The sequence below is a fragment of the Halyomorpha halys genome, unplaced genomic scaffold (assembly GCF_000696795.3).
Source record: "Halyomorpha halys isolate HHAL.00 unplaced genomic scaffold, Hhal_1.1 Scaffold2834.1, whole genome shotgun sequence".
In the NCBI taxonomy this organism is placed as follows: Eukaryota; Metazoa; Arthropoda; class Insecta; order Hemiptera; family Pentatomidae; genus Halyomorpha; species Halyomorpha halys.
In genome coordinates this window covers 16,864-40,513 of record NW_027114587.1, presented here as the reverse complement: position 1 = coordinate 40,513, position 23,650 = coordinate 16,864, and the positions used below count along the sequence as shown (strand labels likewise).

The following is a 23,650-nucleotide window of genomic DNA, read 5'->3' as shown; positions in this document are numbered from 1 at the left end:
TTTTAGTATTTTTTTCAGTAGATATCACTAAACATAATTATATAATTATAGTTTGTTTGTTGATGGTTAAAAGTTTATTTGAAATACCTTATTTTTAACTGTCTTTATAGTTTCATTTTTTATATATTTTAAAATGTGATAGAACAAAATTTTAAGTTTTTTTTAGAAAATTGTATGTGAAGTTTCATTTAAGTATTTGTAACATTTACTTAGCTACTAGAAATTTAATAAATTACTGGTTTTCCAAATCAGGATAAGAGGTTAGTTTTAACTAATATAATTTCTTATTTCTTGAGCATTTTATACATGGATTCAACTTGATAGGTACTTGAATAAAAAGTAGCGCCCTAGAGTTGTCTTGAAGATTGAAGCTAAGCTTGTGAGAGAATTAGGGATAGCTAGTACCCATCCTTCTCTCAATTTTATTGCGTAGAGAAATACTCTACGTCCAATAGCTCAGAAGTAAAAAATTCAATAAGCATTGTCCCATCAACGTGTATCGATCGAGCTGAAGAATTATACAGTTATTTTTGTAATCTTAATTATAAGCCGAATCAGAAAAATCTGCCTCACTTGCAGGCTGACGTTCCTTTGCTGAAAACTTCACACACGTGGACTACTCAACAACTTTTAATTAGTGTGTCATGATTGAGTAATAGGTTACCTAATTGTTTGTTTAAACACACTTTATCTATTTATGCTAATAAACACAGGAGAGTAAAAAAAAAAATGAAGAAGTTTGTTTATAAAATCAGAGAGCAAGAAGAAATCTGTTAAAGCATAGAAATATGCTCCTGTTTAAACAGATATATTGTTGTTTTGACCCTATTATTGAAATTTATAAGTGAATAATGGAAAGTCTGTGAGAAATGTGACTGAACAACTAAAAAATGTAATACGTTACTTTTTGGGGTTTTTTTTTGGGGGGGGGGGCGAAGGGTGGGGTTAAGAGTGAATAGAGAGGGATTAAACGTCTTTATGTTCTCCAACAGTGTAGAAGTTGAGATCTATCCCAGTGGCAGGACACGAAATAAAAGTGAACCCTCTCAGGTCAGCTTTGAACCAGTACCACTTCTGACACAATAATGCTAAATTTGTGGCTCAACACAGCTTGATCTCCATGACCTACTAATAAAATGATACAATTTTCAAGATTATATTGTGTTTGAATTTTATTTCAAACTTCACTGATGTTTCCCATCTGCATTCCATAGATAAGGTTATATTGGAGATGCCCGCTATCTAACCAGTTAATAAGAAAATGTAATTAACATTGAACTTTCTTTCGAAAATGTTAATAATAATTTACTTCGTTCATACTTTAGTCGTTTAATATCTTAGTTTTTGACATTTTTTATTGTCTTTTGTAATCTGTAGACAACAACACGTTATAAACATTATGTTACCGTAGATATCAAAATTTTATTAACAACAATGATTCTAACATATCTTAACCAGAAATTTCACTAATATGATTCTTAGTGTGGAACTAACTTAATGCCTATACTACGTCATGGAGGATTAACTATTTTCAGCGTATTTTCCCAGAATTACTCACTTTTATTGTATTATTCTACTGTTACATTGCATCTAATATCATTGGGTGGGTGTGAAGGGGCACTTTATATCCCTTTTATAAGTTCTGGAACACAGTATTGGTATTTTCGGAGATATCTGACATATATGTCGATCCCCTTTACCTTTAGTACATTTGGGCTCTTACCGCTTCCACCTTTGGTTCAGATGATTTGAAATTCTATACGTAGGGTAGTTTCATAGGTATAAAAACTTCATAAAAGTTAGAATACATTTCAGTCTAAATTTACGGTTTATTTTTTATTTAACATTAAAATAAGTTTATAAATACATTATATGTTTGGATAATTAAATTAACAAAAATCTAATATCATCATAGAATGTAAGTTGATTTTATAGGCTATGTAGTACCATTGCTATGAATTTTCATCGTTTCCCAGCTAATTCCAGGGGATATCAGGATATTTACGCTATCTTTCATTTCGCCAATTTTTTTTAGGGGGGGGGAGGGTAAATAAAGTATTAGGAAAGTCTTTTTTCCTTTTAATCTTAACTTTTTTTCACTCTACCTATCCACTACTCGCCGTATTTCTGTCGGTTTTAGGCATTAATAAAATCAATTATTCATTTCTCATATTTACCTGACTAAACAGAAGGTAAAACCTGAATAACGGAGGTGTGATGAATATATACATAATTATATATATATTTTTTTACAGTTTTACATTACATCTTAAAAAAAATATGGTCGTTGATGACCTTAGGGTTTTACACCCTAAATATTTATTTATTTTAATGTTTCTTTTTATCCAATTAAAAGTGAAAGATTATGTCTCTGGTATGGTCCTAATGAATATCCCCTAAAAGTTTGATGCCTTTCATTATCATATAACAGGCCTTCAAACTAGTTTGAATTAATAAAAATTCTAGAAAAAAAAAAGAAATATGAATATATTCATTCCACGACACTTGAAATATTCTCTTGTGAAAAGAAAAATTTTATTGGAAGAGCGGATGGAAAGGATGAAAAAGACTGTTCATTAAATTATGTCGGGTGTAAGAAAGACAAAGAGGGGTCGAAATAAGTAACAAGCGTTGCTATTATATGAGATGAGATTATTATTTTTTGCTTGAAAAGAAATGTTAGGGAGACTTTCCTCATTTATTACTTTATACTTTGTCGAGTCATTATTTAGGGAAAGATTTATTTTATTTATTAGTTAGGATTAAACATATTCAGTATTTAAATAAATAATTTTTAATATATTTTTTGGCAGATTAGGTTTTTATTAGTGTATAGAATGATTATAATAAAAATGTGGTTCTTATATACCAACTTGTTATTAAAACCAGTATGGACATAAATTTTAATACAACATATTAAATTATTTTATTAAAATTTTCCCCGTTATTCAATAAGATGTAATTATAAATTCCTACAGGTTCCTAATCCATAAGGAAAACATAAAGGAAAACGCGGAAAAAATAATCGCTAGGTGGAAGTAATGCCAACAGGTTTTGTATTATTTTGTTCGTTTTTGTATCTTTGTAACGTAATAAAAGACTGTCAAAATTTGTCCATGCTTTTTTGGCTACCATCTTGATTCATTTTTCTAAAATCGTATAAAGTATTTTTAAATACCATATAAATTATTTAATTTACAGAAAGGTTTATGTAATTGGGTTTAAAAGTTTTGAAAAAAAATTGAAATAGTCTTTAAAAAAGCTGGAAAAATAGAAAAGAGAAAGAGGAAAAATTTTTCCTAAATTTTCATTCAGTGTTCTCTATGTTTGAAGCTATCTGCCGCACGATAACAATTAATTAAACCTTTTTTATAGAGCTATCTATACTTTTACTAAAATTTTAACTATCAAAGAAATATTTACGTTGTTGTATGTTTTTGAACAGCTTTTCAGCGAATGAAGGTAATTATTACAATCTATTTTACGGTATGTTTGCTTAGATTTAATCATAGTGCTCCTACAGATTTTTGGCAAAATAAATGCACAAAATATTGATTTAGAAATTTATTATATATACTTTACTGAGTCTTCTCCCTTTGATTGCCTTGAAGCAACCTTGTCTTAACCCCAATTCAGTGGCGTACTCATATTACCTTTAAAACATTTATTTAAAACGAGAAAAGGAAATATAAATTCAAAAATGGCCAAAAAGTTGAAAAAGTGGTTAAAATTAAAAAAAAGTGTGAATAAATAAATAAATAACGGATTTTGAGACTACTTTAAAAAACTGAAAAATCGTTTATACACTTCCCTCCATTAAATCGTGTATAAAAAGAGTTATTTATTATAAATTTAACTTCATTATACATTAATACTAGTATAACCTATATTTACATTGCATTGTATGATGTATATTGTATTTCAATCTAGACCTAATTAAAATTACACTAGTTTACTACTGCGAGAAACCTCGCATTTGACATGTTTCCTTCTCTTTTATCATTGGAAATAAAGTTGATATCTGTCTCATCCCTATAAACAATCTAATATTACTGAGAAAATCTATTCAACATACACTACTGATAAAGCTGTATAGTTTATAGTGACTACCGTTGAGCAAACATTTATTTAATAAATAATTATGTTTCCTCCTGGAAAATATCAGCTATCCGTAAACTAAATTATAACTTCGACTAGGACTCGCTGAGACCTCATAACTAGGTCTTACATGAACGGATGTTTAAGGTGGGATACGAATTTTTAGTCATTTGTACCATGAAAATTGGAAATCAGTTAAGCTGACCTCGTCACATAGCTACAAACGTACGAAATATGGTAAACAGCTATTCAAATTTTACCCAATTTGTGGCTTGTTGGGTAAAATTACCAACGTAATCAGTAAAAATTAATATTCTCCATATTTATTGGTGTTGATACCGTCGTTTATTACTTAATAAAGTTAATTTCATTTCATAAGTGATGCCCATGTTTCAACGAAAAAGGACCCTATGCACGGACTTCAAATGTTAACTCATTTAAGCAAAAATTAACCCAGTATTGCCTAGAAAATATTAAAGTGTACTTTAAAAACAACTGAATTAATGCAAAGAGTAGGATCTGAATAAACTATGATAAGTATCCTATGGTGCTATGGAAACTGACTGATGCGGAATAATTTGCGGTTATAAAACAAATATACTTTGCTAAATTTTATTATTATTTACTTTATATGTTATTTCTATTTTCACATATATTTTTAAATTAATTAATTGTGGAATAATGATATAGGAAACACTCACTTTGTGATGATGCCCTGCGATTACAAGGTCTGGCGTTGCAAGGTCTAGTTTCTTTCCGTTCAATGCAATTTTCGTCAGCGCAAAGTGAGTTCCTGTGTTGAGTGCCAAGTCCACACGTCACGCTGCAATCCGACCAATCACTCCATTCTGGTTCTAAAAAAGATTTATGATAAAGTATTTGTTGTACAATTATTTTGTTCCATTATTTATGAGCTATAAATGAGACATATGAGCTAGAAAAAATATTATTTCATTTTCCAACAGTTGTGAAATCGTACAATTTCATGGACTCTTGCATAAAATCTCCTAAAAATCGTTATAAAATTTAAAATTGTAATAATATTTAATAACAACAATTTAAAAAGTTAAAATAAATAATTTTAATCTTATTAGTTTTTATTTCGATAACCGTAAACCGATAGTTGTAAAACTTGACTTAGTAAACTATATCAAAATTTTACACAAGCCGCTAAAGGTTTTAGCTAATTTTTGAAGGACCTAAAACTTTTTGAGAAATGACAGTTAAAACTTATAATCACTTAAAAAGTTGAAGAAAAAAGTTTGGAAGCTAAGAATGTGTCAACAAGGGTCAGTAAAGCACAAATAACACTTAAGCAAGGTTTATTAACTTTAAAACTTGAATCAGTTTCATAGTAGTTCAGATATTTTTTACTTTTTCTTTCTCGATACTTTTATTATTTTTGTTTTAATATGGATATTTAAATATAATACATCTTATCACATAAGTCGTGTTGAGAGTTTAAGATATCAATCGTAATCTTTCTTTCTTATAGTTGATAACAATGATTTGAAACAAATAAATATAAATATAATAAATGTTTTTTAAGAAAGTCCATCAAATTTCCTTTAATATGTATACTATAGAGAACCTTAATTAATAATTTTAATTACATTTTTCTCAATATTCATCTAAATAAATTACTATTCTAGACTTTAAATAAATAAAAAAATATGTGTTGAATTATGCTGACGACAAAATTTTTATTCATTTCAAACTTTAAATTAATTATAACTTTTTAAAAGATCTTGCATATAGTCCTGTCAAATTGGAAAAAAAAAATTTAAATCCAAATATTACAAAAAATTAAATTAAAGACAACTTTTTTCATCACCACCAACTCATTATATCTTTAAAAGCCATACGGATTTTGTGGTCGGGTTTAGTTATGGAGGGGGGGTGGGAGGTATGGCAGGAGTAAAAATGTATACTAAATTTGTAATTTTTTTATATTTCTAAAAATAAAATATTAATTTTAAAGGCAAAAATAATTCAACAATTTTTACTAAGAAAACAAAATATTCAACGTTTCAAAAAATGACATCCTTAGGAACATAATTTTAATTACACATTTAAGTACGTAATTCCAGACTCAAAATTCTAAAGTGGAGGAAGTTATAGATGTTGTAATGTAATGATGTAAAGGTTTATCAAGATGGCTGTGCTTATCCGGATTTGTAACAGTTGTTATATGAACTTCAAATCAAAATAGTGCAAATATTCCTACTACGTCGGAGCACTACAGCCCGGGTTTAACGTTGGCTTCCCTGAAGACATTGCCCCAGTTCTCTAATTTGTCATACCAAGTGTTGCCAAATCCTCCTCAACATCTTGCATTTAAAGTCTCTGAGGTCATCCTCTTCTTCAGGTGCCATGAAATGTCCCACGCAGAAATGTTTTTGACATTCTTCCGTCCTCCATTCTTGTTACGTGGCTCAGCCACTGAATTCTATTGGCTCGTACAAAATGAACTGGGAAGCAGGATCCGTAAAGCTTATCTAATTCCCGGTTCTTTCGTATTTCCTCCCCGCCCCACCACTGGTCCGTATATGTTTTGGAGAATTTTTCTCTTGAATATTTTTAAGGAGTATATTTGAGAGATACAAAAGGTGTAAGTTTCTGTTGCATATGTCACTAAAGATTTCCTCAATCTCACTTTTCTCGCTCATGACAACAGTGACAACGATAACCGTAAAAACTTTGAATTTGTGAAATAGGCTCGGTTACTGGCCATAATTTGTTATTTTATTTTTACCGATATTTCATTTTTGTTGTTAATTAAATTCGACTCCACGATATGAAGGGAATTTTATGTTTTCGAAGGAGATTTCTACCACGCTTAGAGTCTTGCTCTTCAGTTCCTGCTTGAAGTACATAAATATATTTGGTTTTATTTTTATTTACTTCTAAACCAACTACTTCACCTTCAGCTTTCATTAATCTAAGCATATATGTAAGGGATTGCTTATTTCTTGCCACTAAGCAGTAAACTTCGTTATAACACTACGCAGGATTAAATTGTGCAGCAGACAACGTATTGCGGTGAATTCGTTTAGCCTACTAACCTATATATTCTCATAAATGTATTATGTAATATACAGTTGTAAATTTCAATAAAGATATTTAAAAAAAAACCTATATATTGAAGAATATTTTGTATGCAACCCCTAACAGTGATATTTCTTTATAGTTTTCAGAGAGGAGTTTGTCTCCCTTTTTATATATGGGCTATATTAAAGTTATTTTCTAATCAGCTGGCATGTATTCAATGTTCCAACTATCCTCGATCAATTAAAACATATGTTTAATCAACTCCACTCCACCCTTTTAAATGAAATCTTTAATTAGAAGATGCTCACAAGGTAATTTGTTATTTTTTGATTTGTCTATTTACTATGCTACTTCCTCAATAGTTAGCGGTCCAACATCAGTTAAATTTTCTTGTTCGAGTGCCATTGAAGTGTTCGTCCCATCTATTAATTATATTAGTCTCATATACTATTATATTCAAGTTTATCATTGCTGGTAACCACTTTAGGGTGGAATCTGCGGTTCATATATCTCACTGCCTTATGAAATTTTATAGTTTCATTACTTTCCTTCTGTTCTTCTATTTTCTCGACTTTTTTTTGTTTTGAATTGTGATTAAGATAATTTCCAATTTCTTTTGAAAAGTTATCCGAAGTCATACTTTCGCAAATTTCGATAATGATGAAGATTAAGAGATAAATACGCCGCTCGTAGCTCAGTGGTTAATACTCAGTCTTACCAATTTGATGTCTATTGGCCTGGAGCGTTGACTTTTTTCATTGAGAGGCTGTCCCACAAAATGAAAAACTTTTACCCCTCCCTCCCCTCCCAACCAAGGTTAAGCAGTATAGGACTCCAATGGGAGTCTTGGCAGAAAAAAAAGAGAGATCAACAATCAAAACTCTGATACTTGGTTCTTGAGCACAGAAAGAACTCGAACAACTGTATAATTACACTTATTTTTATACATCATAAAGAAGGGATCTAGCAAAATAAAATTGGCATGTTAAGCAGGGGAAAGAAAAATACTAAAAACCCTTTTTTTATGTTTTGACCATGTTTCAACTGAAGTTTGTAAATACAAGATTGGAATTTTTAAAATGTTGAAAATTAATAATCATTAAAATGTAATAAAAATGGTGTTTTGTAAACTAAAGTAGTGTGGACTATTCATAACCAGTTCAGAGAAAAATAATTTGTTTATTCGATGTAGGGGTTTCTGCCGAGAAGTCAAAACGACAATTATTTTTAGAATTATACTCAGCATGATGCAGTTATTTTATGAAAATAAATAATGCTTTATTTAAATAAATTCATCTTATACTCTTCACAAAGGTTTTTGATAATTTAATTATTTTCGGATTGAAGTGTTAGAAGGTGGTCATTAGCTAAATGTCTGCTAACGATTCGTTTCCTCTCATCGAGTTATTTTTATTTTACATAAGTGTGATTCAAAGGTTATTAAAGTTATTTATTTAACAATTAATATTAAACCAAAGTTGAATTTCTCCCAATTAGTTCTTTTACTAAAGAATGAATTTAGTTTGTTTCACAAATGAAAATTAGCTAAAACTCAAGCTACCGAAAATTAAAATGCACGATCGCTGCTGGGTACTCCGTACTACACTGAGTAAGTGCCACAGTGCTTCCCTGCACATAGCGGATCCCACAGCATACATTAGAATGCCCTTAAGGCAAAGACATTTATGTTTATTATGTATACAAATTCCTATAATTGTATTTTGTATTGGGTTTGTTTTAAATAATAGAATTATTAGAATGGTGAAAAAAATAAAATTGAATGAATTAGCAAAGAAACCGTTTAATAATTCAAATAACATTTATCATGAACGCAATTACAAATGTTGCATATAAATCTTCAGTAGGTTTGAACTTTTATTTTAGTCGTTATTATTTATTAATAAGCGATATTTAGTAATTTTATAGAATTTATACACATTATTTATTCATAGAAAACTTTATTGTGATAAAGAGGATCGAACGGGTTATGAATTGTAGACATTAAATGTTTTCAATGAATAATGAGATTAAGTAATTTTATTTATTTATTTTTGTAATTTACTTACTCTGTTGTAATTCTGTCGATCCACTTCCTTCAAAATCTTCGTCATCTTGAAAAAGTTGTTCGCTCCTCGGGTTTGCTGTAGTTTCATCCATGGGATACCAGTGTGAAAGTGATCTAAAAAAGACAAAAAGTGTCAAGTACTAGCCTTTTTAAATGTTTTTTATAAATAATGCCATAACACGGAAGACAATTATAAATTATATTGAACATAAAAGTTGTAAATAGTAAGATTTAATTATAAAAACGAAAAGAAGGGCCTTCTTCGTTACACGTAGTACGATATTAACTTCAGGCTTGTTTGTTGTTTATTATTTGCTATGGATAATTTGATAAGTTTAAATTACTAAATATTAAATTGTACAGAGTATCTATGATTACACGGTCCATAGATCGACACGTAAGTAAAGTTTCGTCCAATTAGGAAACAAAATGATTTGTATATTCGTAGGCTTTTTAAAACATTATGATTCATGAATTAATTATGAGAAAATTTATCTGATTTGTTTCATTAGAGAAAGCTCATTAATATTCTGTGGGTTCCTTCCTCTGTTTCGCAGTCCATATTTTGACCTCATTGGTAAGTTTTATTTTCTTTCAAGCTAATTTTTTTTTATTTTTAACAATTCCTTTATGAAACGTCCAGTTACAATATTTTTTTCATTTTCTTTAATTTTTTTTTCATCATATAATTTTCATTAGCAAATAATGTAATGGATCCAACAATCGTGACATAAACACAATGATAATAGAATGATTTTTTTTTTATACTGCCAAATATAAAATTTGGAAGCGTATTGCAATTAGAAATAAAATATGGGATATTCTAGCTCTCTCCCTGAATGATTCAGGTATTAGCCTTTTCCGTTGTTCTCTATTCATATTTCATGCACTTTTTTTTTATTAAAGATAATTATTCAAAATCATTTATAATTATTAATTATCTATTATATTGAGTCCTAAACTGTTATAGTTGAATTCTTTTTCCAAAGGCTTATTGCGTGTTTAGCATTTACCGACTAGTAAGTATACATTCCTACATTACGATTAACATTGAATATTCATAATATGTATAGAGTGGTATTGAGTAGTATATCCACTAAAGCTTTTGAAAAAGTATTTACAATCAAAAAGTATTTATTGGACAACATGAAGGATATAAATGACATATGAAATGATAATGACAGTAATAATTATTTCTGTAGAATATTTTAAAGTGTTAATTACTTAATTTGTCACCAGCGTGTTGAACAACTGCAAGTAGAGTACCTTCTACATCTGCATCATGTCTATCGTCTAAGTTCGCCGAAGGTTTAACCAGAAGTCCATCTCTTCTATGTCTCTTCCAGGATATTCTCTTTTTCATAAGAAGGTGGAGTTGTCTCGTGATTTATTCTTATTATTGGGAGTCAACAATTTCTCATTAAGGCTCCCTGATATCCCGTCAACTCAGGGACACTTCTCAACTGGTTAATGTGGAATATGGGTTAATGGAGACATGTGGAAGGAACCTTTCCAAACAAATCTATTAAAACAGCTTGAAACAGATTAAAAAAATCCTGCTAACTTTGTCGGTCAGTTATAGTTTGTAAACAACACCTGGACCCCTTGTAACGTATTCTTCATGGGCATGGCTAATGATGGCAATGCGAAATGAGATTCGGAAAAGGGAACGACGCTACGAATGAGAGTACGGAACACAAGAGAGTTACAGAAGTAAGGCAGACCCAAGAGTGAGCAGGATGCACTTCGTCGAGAAGCAGTCCTAAGAAGACTTGAATTAGACCTGGAACGCCATCCCTTAGGTCAAGACGACACCCTCGGCTGTCACACATGCATCACCAAACTCAGCGGTCATTCGGATATGTATTAGATAATAATTTATAATGTAAGCATTATTTTATGGCCAACAAATTATCTGGAACATTCTATCATTTTATAATTACATTTTATGGCAATCAATGTAAATAAATACTTGAAGATTATTGATTGACCGTGTGTGAAGATGAAAGGAATATGGTCCGGGTGCGGTCAAGAAAAACTCAAATAGTAGAAATGTACTAATTTAATGAGCCAACGTTTCGCCCCACGTTGCAGGGCTTCTTCAGGGCTATTTTGACGGCAGTCAAAACTAAAACGGCAGTCAAACCATTTTAGTTTTGACTGCCGTCAAAATAGCCCTGAAGAAGCCCTGCAACGTGGGGCGAAACGTTGGCTCATTAAATTAGTACATTTCTACTATTTGAGTTTTTCTTGACCGCACCCGGACCATATTCCTTTCATAAATAAATACTTAGTTAATTTATGTTGTTTATATATTATTATATTACACAATTCCACCCCTTATTACATTGTATAATTAATGATAACAATATTTTATAAATATAAAGATATTTGATTGGTAAACTGTTAAACAAAAAATCCTTTGGAAAGGAACTCCATATTAATAATAGTTTTGCAGGAATCAATATTAATTAATTAATATATGTTTGGATAATTGTCTTTGGCGATTATCCTTGCATCCCGATCGACGACAGTGTACATAGCATTAAAGATACAAATTCAAACAGTATAACAAACTCTAACATAACAATTTTTGACTTCGCAAATAATGTTACCAATCGTAATTATGTTCAATATAATTTCTAAATCTATTCTTGTTAGATTTATTGCTGACTAAAAAATTACAAATTAATATACAAATACTAGGGGTATATTTGGAAATGATTTATTCTCTCATTATAAATAAATTAATTGAAATAGCAATTGCACTTTTACTGTATTACCAGTAAGCTTTGATGGTTCCAATAAATAAACACTTGCGCCCATAATTCATCAGATGTCACAGAGTAGAACGATTTGAAAAAAAAACAACAACAAAGGTTCCCTTGTTCATTTCCACTAGCCTGGACACAATGCTTGCTAATTCCGGCATTTATGACAGGCTGACACGTCCCTCCGCTGCCATATTTCAGCCAGCAACGTTTACCCTCGTTGAATAAACCATTCGCCGAAATATGTTACAAATCTGAAAAATGTCTTCAGCCTTCGTATTTGTAGGCCATAGCCTGTGAACGGTTGTGCCGTAGTGGTACATCGTAAACAAATCATCATCGTTCTTTCTTGTTGGTATGACAATGATTTGGTAATTTTCTCTTCCTAGAATATGATCGGGTGCCTCTCGTAATCTTGATATAATATTAAGAATACAGTTCACTAAGGTATAACTCTTTATTACATTATTTCTACTCGGTAATATTAGTTTGCTAAGTGCTTTTTCAAATAATGGTCAAGCTAAAATTTGATTTTATATTAGAATCTGTATACAAAAAAAAAATCATTTAATTAGAAATTTCAGAGTAGGAGCGATGGAGGTCAAATAATTAATAATATACTTTATCGATAAAGCAAATGCTCTTGTTATGAGTCACCAAATATGAAATAAAACTTTCAAAAATTGTAGACATTAAGGAGGCGTAAAGGTAATTGGGAGGAAAATATATATAAATATAATTATTACCCTTACGGTCTCAAATTAACGAGCTAAAAATAAGCTATGTGTCCGCTTGAAACTTAAACAATATATTTGGGAAATCTAGAGGATAAGCCTTGTTTCTGACCGCAGTATCCATTGGTCATATTTGACCTTCTAAATTTTCCTGTAAATCTTAAATGCAGATTATTACTATGATTTTTTCTTAGGAATCAGATATTTTAATTTTTATTTAACTGCAGAGTATTTATTATTTAACAATATTTTTGATTGTCAAGTCAGATAACAAATAAAAAACATTAAACTTTCATCTTTTATTTTTTTCTATAGATTCTGACTCAAACAAGGGTTCAATATAATAACGTTTAGATCAATAAATTATTGTAACATTCATTACCTTGGAATTATCTCAAAATTTATACTTATGCTTATAATAAAAGTTGTATAAGCTTATTATTTTTTTGATCCACTGATTTGATGTCTTCGAATTTCGTTGCTATATTTTGGGGTTATTGTAATTATTATATAAAGTTTTTATGTAGACTAAATGTACATAATGAATTAGATATGTGAAAAGAGATTTGAAAATACTGATCGTGTATGCGGTACATAGCCTGTTGACTACCCGATAGGATATCTGTTGATTCAGATCATTGAAATTCAATGATACCAGCTCATAAAAGCATCATCATGAATTCAGTTGGTCTTTTATAGGTTTTATTTGAATTCACTTCCCTGTTCCGTTTGAAATATTTTACAAGTATCTTCTTTTGAAACAGTAAATGTTTTCGGAATTTATTTGAGCAGATCATACTTATTCAACAATGAAGTAGCAATAAAGAATAATCCTATAATATGTAAAACAGTTCAAACAACAAATGAAACCTAAATAAATGAACAAATAAATAAAATGCTTAGAATTGAAAACCTGAGCCACAGATTGTTCTGAAATTTATACTGAAGCGTTTCACTTTACACTTGGATTTTTCTAAGGATGTTCCTGTTTATTTTTTTTTTTCCAATTAACGTAATATACTGGAAGATTTGTAGTTGACCGTATGTTCGAAATAATTCAGAAAGAAATCTGGTAACATGGTGACTGTACTTAGAAAAATGAATTTTAATATAAATGCAAACAAACAATTCACAATTATGTGAAGTCATCAGAGAATTTTAAAAAAAAATAATTTTTTTTCGACTATATTGAAAGGGTTCTACTTTATTCAAAGATGACCCCGCAATAATCTTTTTAATACTGAGATATTACAAATTTTTAGTAAAAGGTGTTTTCTTAGTCAGTTCATAAATGGATTAAATCTACGGGTCCAAGATGGGATATTTTCTACAGGACATACGAGTTACAAAAGATTAATCTGGCATTAACTCTATTCCGTATATTTAACAATTTTGTGCGTTGCTTCCTTTCTATAATTTGATACTGTTCTTATATAGCCTATTAAAATTTCTCATGCTCTTAGAGCAATTAAGTAACATACTAGTATTAACTTTAATTTGATTACGTAAGCATATATTTTTTTTAATAAGAGAGAACCTAAGAAAAAAAAACATCTGCTTCCTACCACTTTAGAATTGATTTTTGCTATAATTGGGCTGGTGAATCTAAATTTTATATCAATTTTCGTATTTATTCCTCTATCCTTTGAGTACTTTGCATCTGCCATTAGTTCATTCTCATCCTCACCTACAAACAGAAAGGTGGGTCTTCTTCATTATTTACCTTTTTTCATGCTCTTTATTCTATTCTTATTTCCCTTCTTCTAGTTTGTACAGCATTTTTATATATTTTTTTTAATTGTTATTATTTCCATTTCCATTAATTGTCTAATACATTTTTTTCACAATACATTGTTTAATTACTGTTTGAGTACTTTTACCCGAACCGGACCATCGGATTTTTATACATTACACTCGGTCAATCAACAATCTTCCAATAAATCAATTTTCTACTTTTTTTTTTTTGTTACATCCACTTATCCATTACTGAATTTTCTATTCAATCCATTTAAGTATAGATAATTTCATTGTACCTTATAGTCAGTCAGTTCATAGAAAAAAAAATAGAATGGTCTGTATTTTTTTTTAGGTTGTTTCTTTTACTGTTCATATATATATATATATAACTTAGTGGTATGGTAAGGAAATGTTCTCGAGTTATAAGCGAGGCTGATTCGAATCAAGCAGGAGTTGACATTTATTTCGTTGCGGACTAGGAAAATAAATCTTGAACTTACAACACTAGCCAGGAAAGGGTGGTAACTTGATAATTTTCATCCCTCCCTCAGTAGGATAACATCAAGACGCTCCACTAAAGCTGCAATCCTAAGATATTTCTATGTCTTATCTTATTATTTCTCATTCCAACATTCAATAATTTATAATAATAATAATTAATTCATGTGACGTTATAAGAGTTAACGTTATTTTTCCGTTGAATTTTATTCGACTTTTAGGCATTTGGATAGACACTTGAGCTATAGAAATGGTTAGAATGAAATATGCATAAGCAAAACGATTACGTGAATTGGAAAAAGCTTATGAAATAACGTATGGAAGTTAAGGCCATTAGAGAGAAACCGTTAAAAATAAAAGGAAAAATGGCTAAACGTAGGGAATAATATTGGTGCAATTAAAGGGCTGACCCTAATGAAGGCTGAGATTTACAGATTCAGTCCTTTTTGTACTAACCATTAGAGCCCTACACAGGGTTTAGGAAATTTGCAAATACACGAAAACTCTTTAATGACTCGCGGCTCATCCGCTTTGGGTATTTTGCTGTACGCTCCTGGTTTTGCCATTATATAAAATATAAAGCGGATTTATCCGTGTGAGGAATTATTAAGATATTTTCGTAAATGTTTTTCGTACTGAATTGATATTTATTTTTAATATGTAATGATAGGAATGTTGGAAAGAGCGGTGGCACCGTGATTAGGCGCGGTGCTACTAACTCCAGGAACCCGGGTTCGAATCAGGCTGGGCAGAAAACTGTTTTCTGGTACACTGTGGCCGTGAGTCAATCCTGTGGGTTCTTGAGTCTTCCTGGGGTCCACCTAGCCTCATAAATTGGGTACCCTTAATTAGTAAAAAATCTGGCAGTCGAGCGTGATTATGACCAAATCAAATCCTTGCACAACCGTTGGTCTAGTTACAGTACTTCCTTACAAAGGACTGAACCCCTAACCATTAATGGGTTGTAGTGGAACAGATTTTAATTTTAATTTTTTAATGATTAGCATGTAATGTACTGTTAAAATATTAAATGTGATACGGATGAAGATTAGTTTTTAATAGTATAATCTCCGTTTAGTTATGATATTCCCCATCAAGGGGGATATTATCATAATTAAGTATTTCTGATTGATATTGCTAGCAAAAGTGATATCAACTGTATTTTAGGATATTGAAGTAAATTAATCATTGTAAAAAAACAACTCTAATTCTTGATTAAATAATACGATTAGAACTGATTTTATAATATTAAGCTAACATGGGTGTACTATGTGATTTAGTATTATTAGTTATATTAAATTTTGACTATTGATTTCGAAATATGAAATAATAAGATACATTACAATTATACTTTGCTGATGACTGGTAGTAGACCATTTAAGATTTCAAATAATTTTGATCTTCAGTCTTGTTTTCTTGTAGTAGAGCCGAACGAATTCCCGGGTGCCCGGACTTTCGTCTGGTTTTGTAATTATTTACTAAAAGCTATAATAAATAATACCACGTACTTTTATCATATTCTATCCCAAATTAGAAATAGTAATATAATGTTTTTATGATAAAGCTTAATTAGTATATTAATATTATTGACAAAAATAAAACTCCTAAAGTATGGAGTGAGAAGGAACCCGCTGAATTGCTTTTTTGGGACCAAGTCCATTTTTCTGATTATACCGTTAATAGTGAGAAAAATCGTGCAGAAAAATAGATGAGAGTGTAAAAATTTCATTATATGACTATTTGTATCGTTATAAGGGAGGTTATTTGTAGGTTTGTCCCGGAATAGTGATAGCCTAGTAAAAATTACTTAATTTTTTTTCCCACCAAGAAGAAACATTTTTGAAAAACACGATTTTAGAAATTTTAATACTATGATTATAGATCAATAAGTTATAGAAAATCTTAGCAAATAGTACTTAAACGTGCAATTATTGTGTATTTATATATATCTAATTTAATAAGGAATGAGAAAATGAAGGAATTTATTTGAATCCATGGAACATTTAAATGTTACGTAGATATGTTTGTTATGTTAAACCATATCGTTACACTTCCTTTCATATGTGTATGAATGTATGTAATGTGTAAGTATCAAACGACGTTATATACATTACATGTATACATTCGTTTTTTTATATCTTAGTATTTATCTGTTTCGTTTGATCTATGTACATAAATAATCCATAATGACACTGGATTTTGGATACCTTATTTCGAGTAAACGATTTTTTGTTGGCTTTCTGAAAAATATTTATTTTTTTATAAATCGTACATTTAAAACTACTTGCCCTATTGGCGGAAATAAAAGGAAGGAAAAAAAAAGAATCGAAAAACAATTCTTTTCCAAAATACTGTTGAATCGCAAATGGGGTCTCAATAAAGAGGCTCAACTTACAGGTATCTTTAAAAATTTATGGGCAGGGAGAACGGTTTTGCGTGCGTGACTTACATATTCGTTATACTGTGAAACAGCCCAGATAGGTTTTCAATTCCTTCTATTTTACATTCAGTGAGCGCCTCGCAGTGTGGAACAGTATCCCATAATTTTATTTGCAGTAAAGTTTTCCTATCTACTTATCCTTTCATGTCTATCCCACATTGTGAAAAGTTGATAATACCTCCTTTTAATCCCATGGAATAAATTTAAATCTTGTCAGGAATATTGATCAATAGCAGGAATTTATGTTTCAATTTTTCCTACAATAACAAGACTGGAATTCGCGTTAGGAAATTAATATTAGTGAATGCATTTGACACTGATAAGCGAAATAAAATAGATTAAGTTATTCTGCACTTCAGTTCATAATTAATTAGTGAATTCTATGTAGTCGAGATCACTGTGCATTATTTAAAAAGCTTATAAAAAATTAAGTTAATTCTAATTTATGTATGTATTAAGAACAATACATCCTTTGTGTGTTGTGAACTCTTTTACGAAAAACTAAACATTAATTTTAGAACATGATCCTAAAACAAATCATTAAATATCCCTATAAGGAGCCTGTTATAAATTTTCAGAAATGTTCCAAAAATTTAATATTATTTACAATGTATTGTATTTTTTCTTGTTATGATATTTGTTTTCATTAAAAAAATCATCAACGTTATTTTCATTGAATTCAGAAGGAAATAATTGTGCTTCTTCATAAAAGTTCATAATAGTCTAATTTGGAAACTGTGATTTATGGTTTCAATTTTCTATCGCCAAAAAATTAAATTAACTGATTTTTTTTTTTTAGTTAGCTGCAACCACTATCAAGGAAAATTTTGGTTCAAAAGGTACAAATAAAATATATATGAAATATTTGTAACCATTACTATAAGACTAAATACATGTCATTATAATGAAGCTATGTAAAACGACGAAAATGGTGATGTGGACTATAGATCATTTAACATTGACTTCCTGCCCATTTACAGATTTTAAGATATAATTTCTTAAAAATAAAGATAATTAATCAACATTCAATGGAAATAAATTATTTTAAACCGTCGGACACCAACCCAATCAATCTTTTAAAATCGTAATTCTATACATACTAATCTGTTCTTTGTCCTTCCCGACCGACTTCTGTGAAAAGAATCAGGGTGACATTCACCCTTCAGTTAGAACTTGAGAACTGCAACACACTTCAGCGACCCAAATTCATTAAAACTTCTCTGATTAATGTTTTTCTTTGTCAACAACGTTGATTTTTTTAAAATTTATTATTACATTTATGGATTAATAGAATATAAATTATTGTCTATTCTAACTCAATACAAATTAGTTGAAATAACTAATGTAAACTATTGATTACTAACTGAATACAGTTAAAACCTCCCCCCCCCCAAGATATGTATGGATGCAAGGTTAAGTTGTATTTAATTTTTTTTTTTTGGAGGTTGATAAAACAATATACAGGTAACTATTAAGTTTGGCTCTACATTGATATACAACCAATAGTTTTTATACTATTATGATGAACCTTCATTGATAGCCACCCGAACCACCTATCGTCATTAATTACATATAATCAACTAACTATCCTCCAACCAAAAACACAAAACAAAAACGATGAAGCTGAAGGAAGAAGAGTAGCAATTAAACAGCCTCGATTTTATTTTACAAGTGTTAAACTATAAAAATAAAAAATAAAATGAAGTAAAACCAATGTATTTCAGAAACCCTGAAAAATTAAATCTTTCTCTGAAGTTCCAATGACATTCAACTTCCGTACAGACTGTTACAAACAAGACACCCCATCGAGTTAAGATGAAAATTTATTCCGGTCCAAGTGGCAAGGATTGGTTGGGGACAAGCTCCTCACGTCTCTTGTAAACCGTGTACTCGGAGAATAACTTTTTTGAATAAAAATTTTAAATGAAGGACAGTTTTTGAAGTTGTTAGTGGCGTTTCCCTTTTGCATACTTATTACTCTTTCTGGAAATACACTGTAGATGTCACTGACCTTGAGTTTAGAAGAGTCGGGGCTTGAATCTGTTTACATAATTATGGTTGGAATCAATTATTTTTTGTTTAGCGTTGTTATTTAAATATTATTTCTTCAGATTATTTAGTTTTTATTTTCTGTTTTTAAGGTTCTTATTCTGGTTTTAATTTTCATAGGGTATTCATATTTTATATTAATAGTGATATAAACTGTAATTTTTCATTAGTCTTAGTAAACTACTAATGAAATTCTAACGTTTCCACAACCGAGACATTTTTTAATAATTCAGATAAATATTACTCTGTGAGAACTATATTAAAATTGTTTAGTGTTGCAATAACTTACCATAAAAAATAATGTAGTCCAAAACGTATGTAATAAATCCAATAATGATTGGTAAACACAAAATTACATATTACCTCATTTTAAAGGTCGGATATTTATCGCCATTTCCGTCGACTCATTTTTAAAGACGTTGCCACAGTTTTTGTATGACATTATCATAACAGTTATATTCCTTTCCTCCGAAAAAAAATGTTTGAAACTCATCTTTCGCCTTATTTTTCGGAGCAAAATCCATTTCCAAAAGTCCTTACATCTTAGGAAACAGTTGTTAGTCCTTGGGAGCTAATTTTGGATTATAGAGAGGTTGTGTAATTATTTGTCTTGTTATACTACTTCTACAGTTGCAGAAGAGCGAACGTTTCACCGACGATGTGCGAGCAAGTATTGTATTTCTAAAATAACGTTTTACGCCCTTGCTCTACATTTTTCTACCCTTAACTTCCCGTCCGAGCGTTTTCAATATTTCAAAGTACCTTGTCACCGTATATTATGTTCCCAGCGGATATAAAGTCGACCAAAAACAGTTAATATAACTTTAGAGACGGATTATGATTCATTTATCTTCTTTGGCTGGGACAAAATGCGGCCAGTCGCATGATAGTTATGTTATTAAGTTTCAGGTTTACGGTGGAACTTCCATGACCAGTCAATGAAGGTTCAACCAGTCAGTGAAAAGGTTCAATGCATTATCGAGATTCTGGCGAGGAATTGTAATGATATGGGTATACAAGTATCACAGTGCCTTTAAACCGACGACAAATATATATATATAACATATACCGAAGTATCCATTGTATTTAAATTTCAGTAAAATATTTCAAATTTCAGATAATGTATAAATATTGCAGAAAAAAATTGTATTTTTTATAACAAAATGGAGACCTAAATTTTGGAAGTGCGGTGCGCTTTTAGTAATGTTTTGCAAGTTTTACTATAAGGTTGAAAATGCCTTCGTTAATCAAAACTTATCTTGAAATCGTTATTCAAGATCTGATAACGTTTATAAAAAATATCTGAGGCTTTTTATTTTCCAAGTATTAGGAATAAGGGATAAATTTCTGAGTATAAGGAATAATTTCGCATTTCTGGGAAAAGGGACATTAAGGAAAAAAGGTCAATGAGATATGAAGGTAGAAGGATAAATTTATATTTCTGACTAAATCTCCTACTTTAGGGAATGAAGAAGATGTATACTTGAATAAACTGTGTTTTTCATATTGTATAAATAAACTCATTTTGGCATGTTTATTTATATACTATTTACTGATTATGTGAAATTCTATGTTTATGATAAATCATAATTTATTTAATATCACATAAAAAAAAACTAAATAAACCAAACTAAAAAACAAATTAAAAAATAACACCGGACTATAAAATAATTAATAGGAATGATTTTAAAATGATATCACTAATAAAGCATAAGTACTTTGACTGCAAGACAAACATGTTTAAGTTTGTGATATAGCATGTACACTTATTGCATAATACACGTACATTGATCAGACCTGTTTAATGTACACATAACGTATCTTTCTCCAATAAACATATTAAATCATGTATAATTACGTTTTTATAAACCTATTAAAGTACTATCCGTATAATGCTTAACGTTTTTCTTATATACTAAAATTTAAATGTCAAATTTTAATGTTCTTTGGTAAAAAGTCGCATACTCCCTTAATTCCAATTTTAATATTCAAATGCTTTGTTTGCACACAAAAAAAAACAACAGAGGAAACAGTATTTTATATTATCTTCCAAGTCAAATATTAATATCCTTTTCTTTTTGTTACATTTATGTAAATATAATTAGAAGGAATTTTCGTGGAATTAAATACTTTAATGTTTACACACACGTATCTCGTTTCTTATCTTAAACCATTTACTTGTAATGACTTTTGAATTATAAACAATACAAATAATTTTTTGATTGGAAACTACATACAAAACTTTTTTTTTTTTTCAAGTATTACAGTTGTATGATTTTAAAACTACTATTTAGGACAGAGCTCCTTTACCAATTCATTATGATATTCAGAGGAATGAATTTATTAACAATCAAATATTAATTATTAATCGATTTCAATAGTATCAAAAGCAACCATATTAGATAGTAGATAGCAGAAATGAGCCAAAGAACTAAAAATAGTAAAGACTTTTACTCAAGTTACATGAACGACTTTGCAAATTACATTTAACTTAAATAATTTTTCTTCTATTAATTATAGATAAACCTATTATGCTCATATGGTATTATAAACTCAAATTTTAAAAAGAATATATTCAAGCCAAAAAATGTTTTTTAAGTTTAAAAATATTGGAAATTTTCCAAGAACCATCTGTCCAAACTGTAATTGGAACTGTGAGTAGACATCTACGGGTACCAAACTTTCATAATTTGACAGCCAACACCATGAATTTATCCACCAACGTTTACAGTTTCTTCTTTCTAGGAATTCTAGGAATTCAAGATCCCACAACACTACCCAATATAAAATATATGGATATTAGCCAGTATACTTGCTCAATTCATGGATGGCTAAAGAGATTTTTTTTATTACAAATGAATTTTATGATCATAAATTTTCACCTAGTTCCGTTTTTGTTGTGATGATAATATGCTTTATTCAGCTTTGTTCCTATCTTGCTTGAAATGAATTTATAATTATCTATTATAAGCAGTCCTATTTATTTAATTAATGTATAATTATGTCAAAATTCATATCTACTTATTACATCTATTAATGTGATTAAAGATTTTTTTTTTTTTTTATTTCAACTGCTGTATTATGCATTTTGATTCAAAACATATCTACGATGTATATGCTAGAAGATTTTTGTTTATCTTTTTCTGATTATAGTATATCTCCAATATTAAAGTAACTATAAATTTTCTAAAAGGTAATTTTATAGAGACACAAAAACTGATTAAATGCAATACCTTGTTCTGAGACTATATTATCTTTTGAGACATTTTTGTTGTTTATTGACTTGTGCATTGTTTATTACTTGTAGTATGCGAACGATGCAGTTGATCAAACAATGGGATTCACACAACTTCTGTTTTTCCATGACCCTTGTGTAAGCTAGCTTACTTAGTACTAATAGTGCTAGATATATATTGGCTGTTTAGTCAGTACATCCTTGTAGTTAAATAATTAAATTATATTATCCTTACAGAGGGAAAGGAACAATTATTGATTGTTTTTCCTCAAAATATAATGAGAATTGAAAAATGGTAAGTAAAATTAAATTTCAGAAAATAAAACAGTATTTAAATAAGACAACAAGAAGCAAATTTCCTGTTTTGAACCATTCGACGGTAGATGTATTCGAAGTTGCGTTTCCCGATATTACGCGTTGATATCAAAAATCCCGTTCCTTGGTTTTCTTGCAACAGGCGTGCTTATGTTATACCACGCAAAGGAAAGTATTAGTTTCTTCCTTATTATAAATTTTGGTTGTCTCAGATCCCTCATTTTATAAAACACGAATTTGTGCATTTAGTAGATATTCATTTAAATTTAACTGATCTTCTTCCGACTCTTCCTCTATTTGGCAAACTTCTTATTGATAGTATTATTATTATGCTAGTAGCATTATCTTCTACTATTCAATAATTGTATTAGTATATAATTTAAAATATGTACATGTAAGTTTAAACGCACCAATGGATGGATGTGTTTATTTACTTGACAAGTCTATTTAGTTTATTATTTATTCATTACTATTTATGCCTTATCAAGGTACTATATAAGTATCTGTATCAAAGTACTATTGATTTGTATTCACCGAATTCGATTTATATATAATATAATTCATCGATATATATATATATCCCATCTTCTTATCTTCCTTTATTCTTGGTATGATATATTATATTTTCGAATTAATTTTTTTTTCTGAGAACATTGT

The 23,650-nt window shown here is 29.6% G+C and overlaps 1 protein-coding gene across 1 annotated transcript in view; it reads right to left on the bottom strand.

Moving 5' to 3' along the window:
• Positions 1–23,650, bottom strand: part of LOC106691724 (wnt inhibitory factor 1) — a 97,980-nt gene that overhangs the window by 61,104 nt on the left and 13,226 nt on the right. The window contains exons 3-4 of the mRNA XM_014437580.2: positions 9,216–9,328; positions 4,800–4,952 (exon numbers count right to left, since the gene is read on the bottom strand). Coding sequence (XP_014293066.2) covers positions 4,800–4,952; positions 9,216–9,328 — 266 coding nt within the window. The remainder of the gene's footprint in view (positions 1–4,799; positions 4,953–9,215; positions 9,329–23,650) is intronic.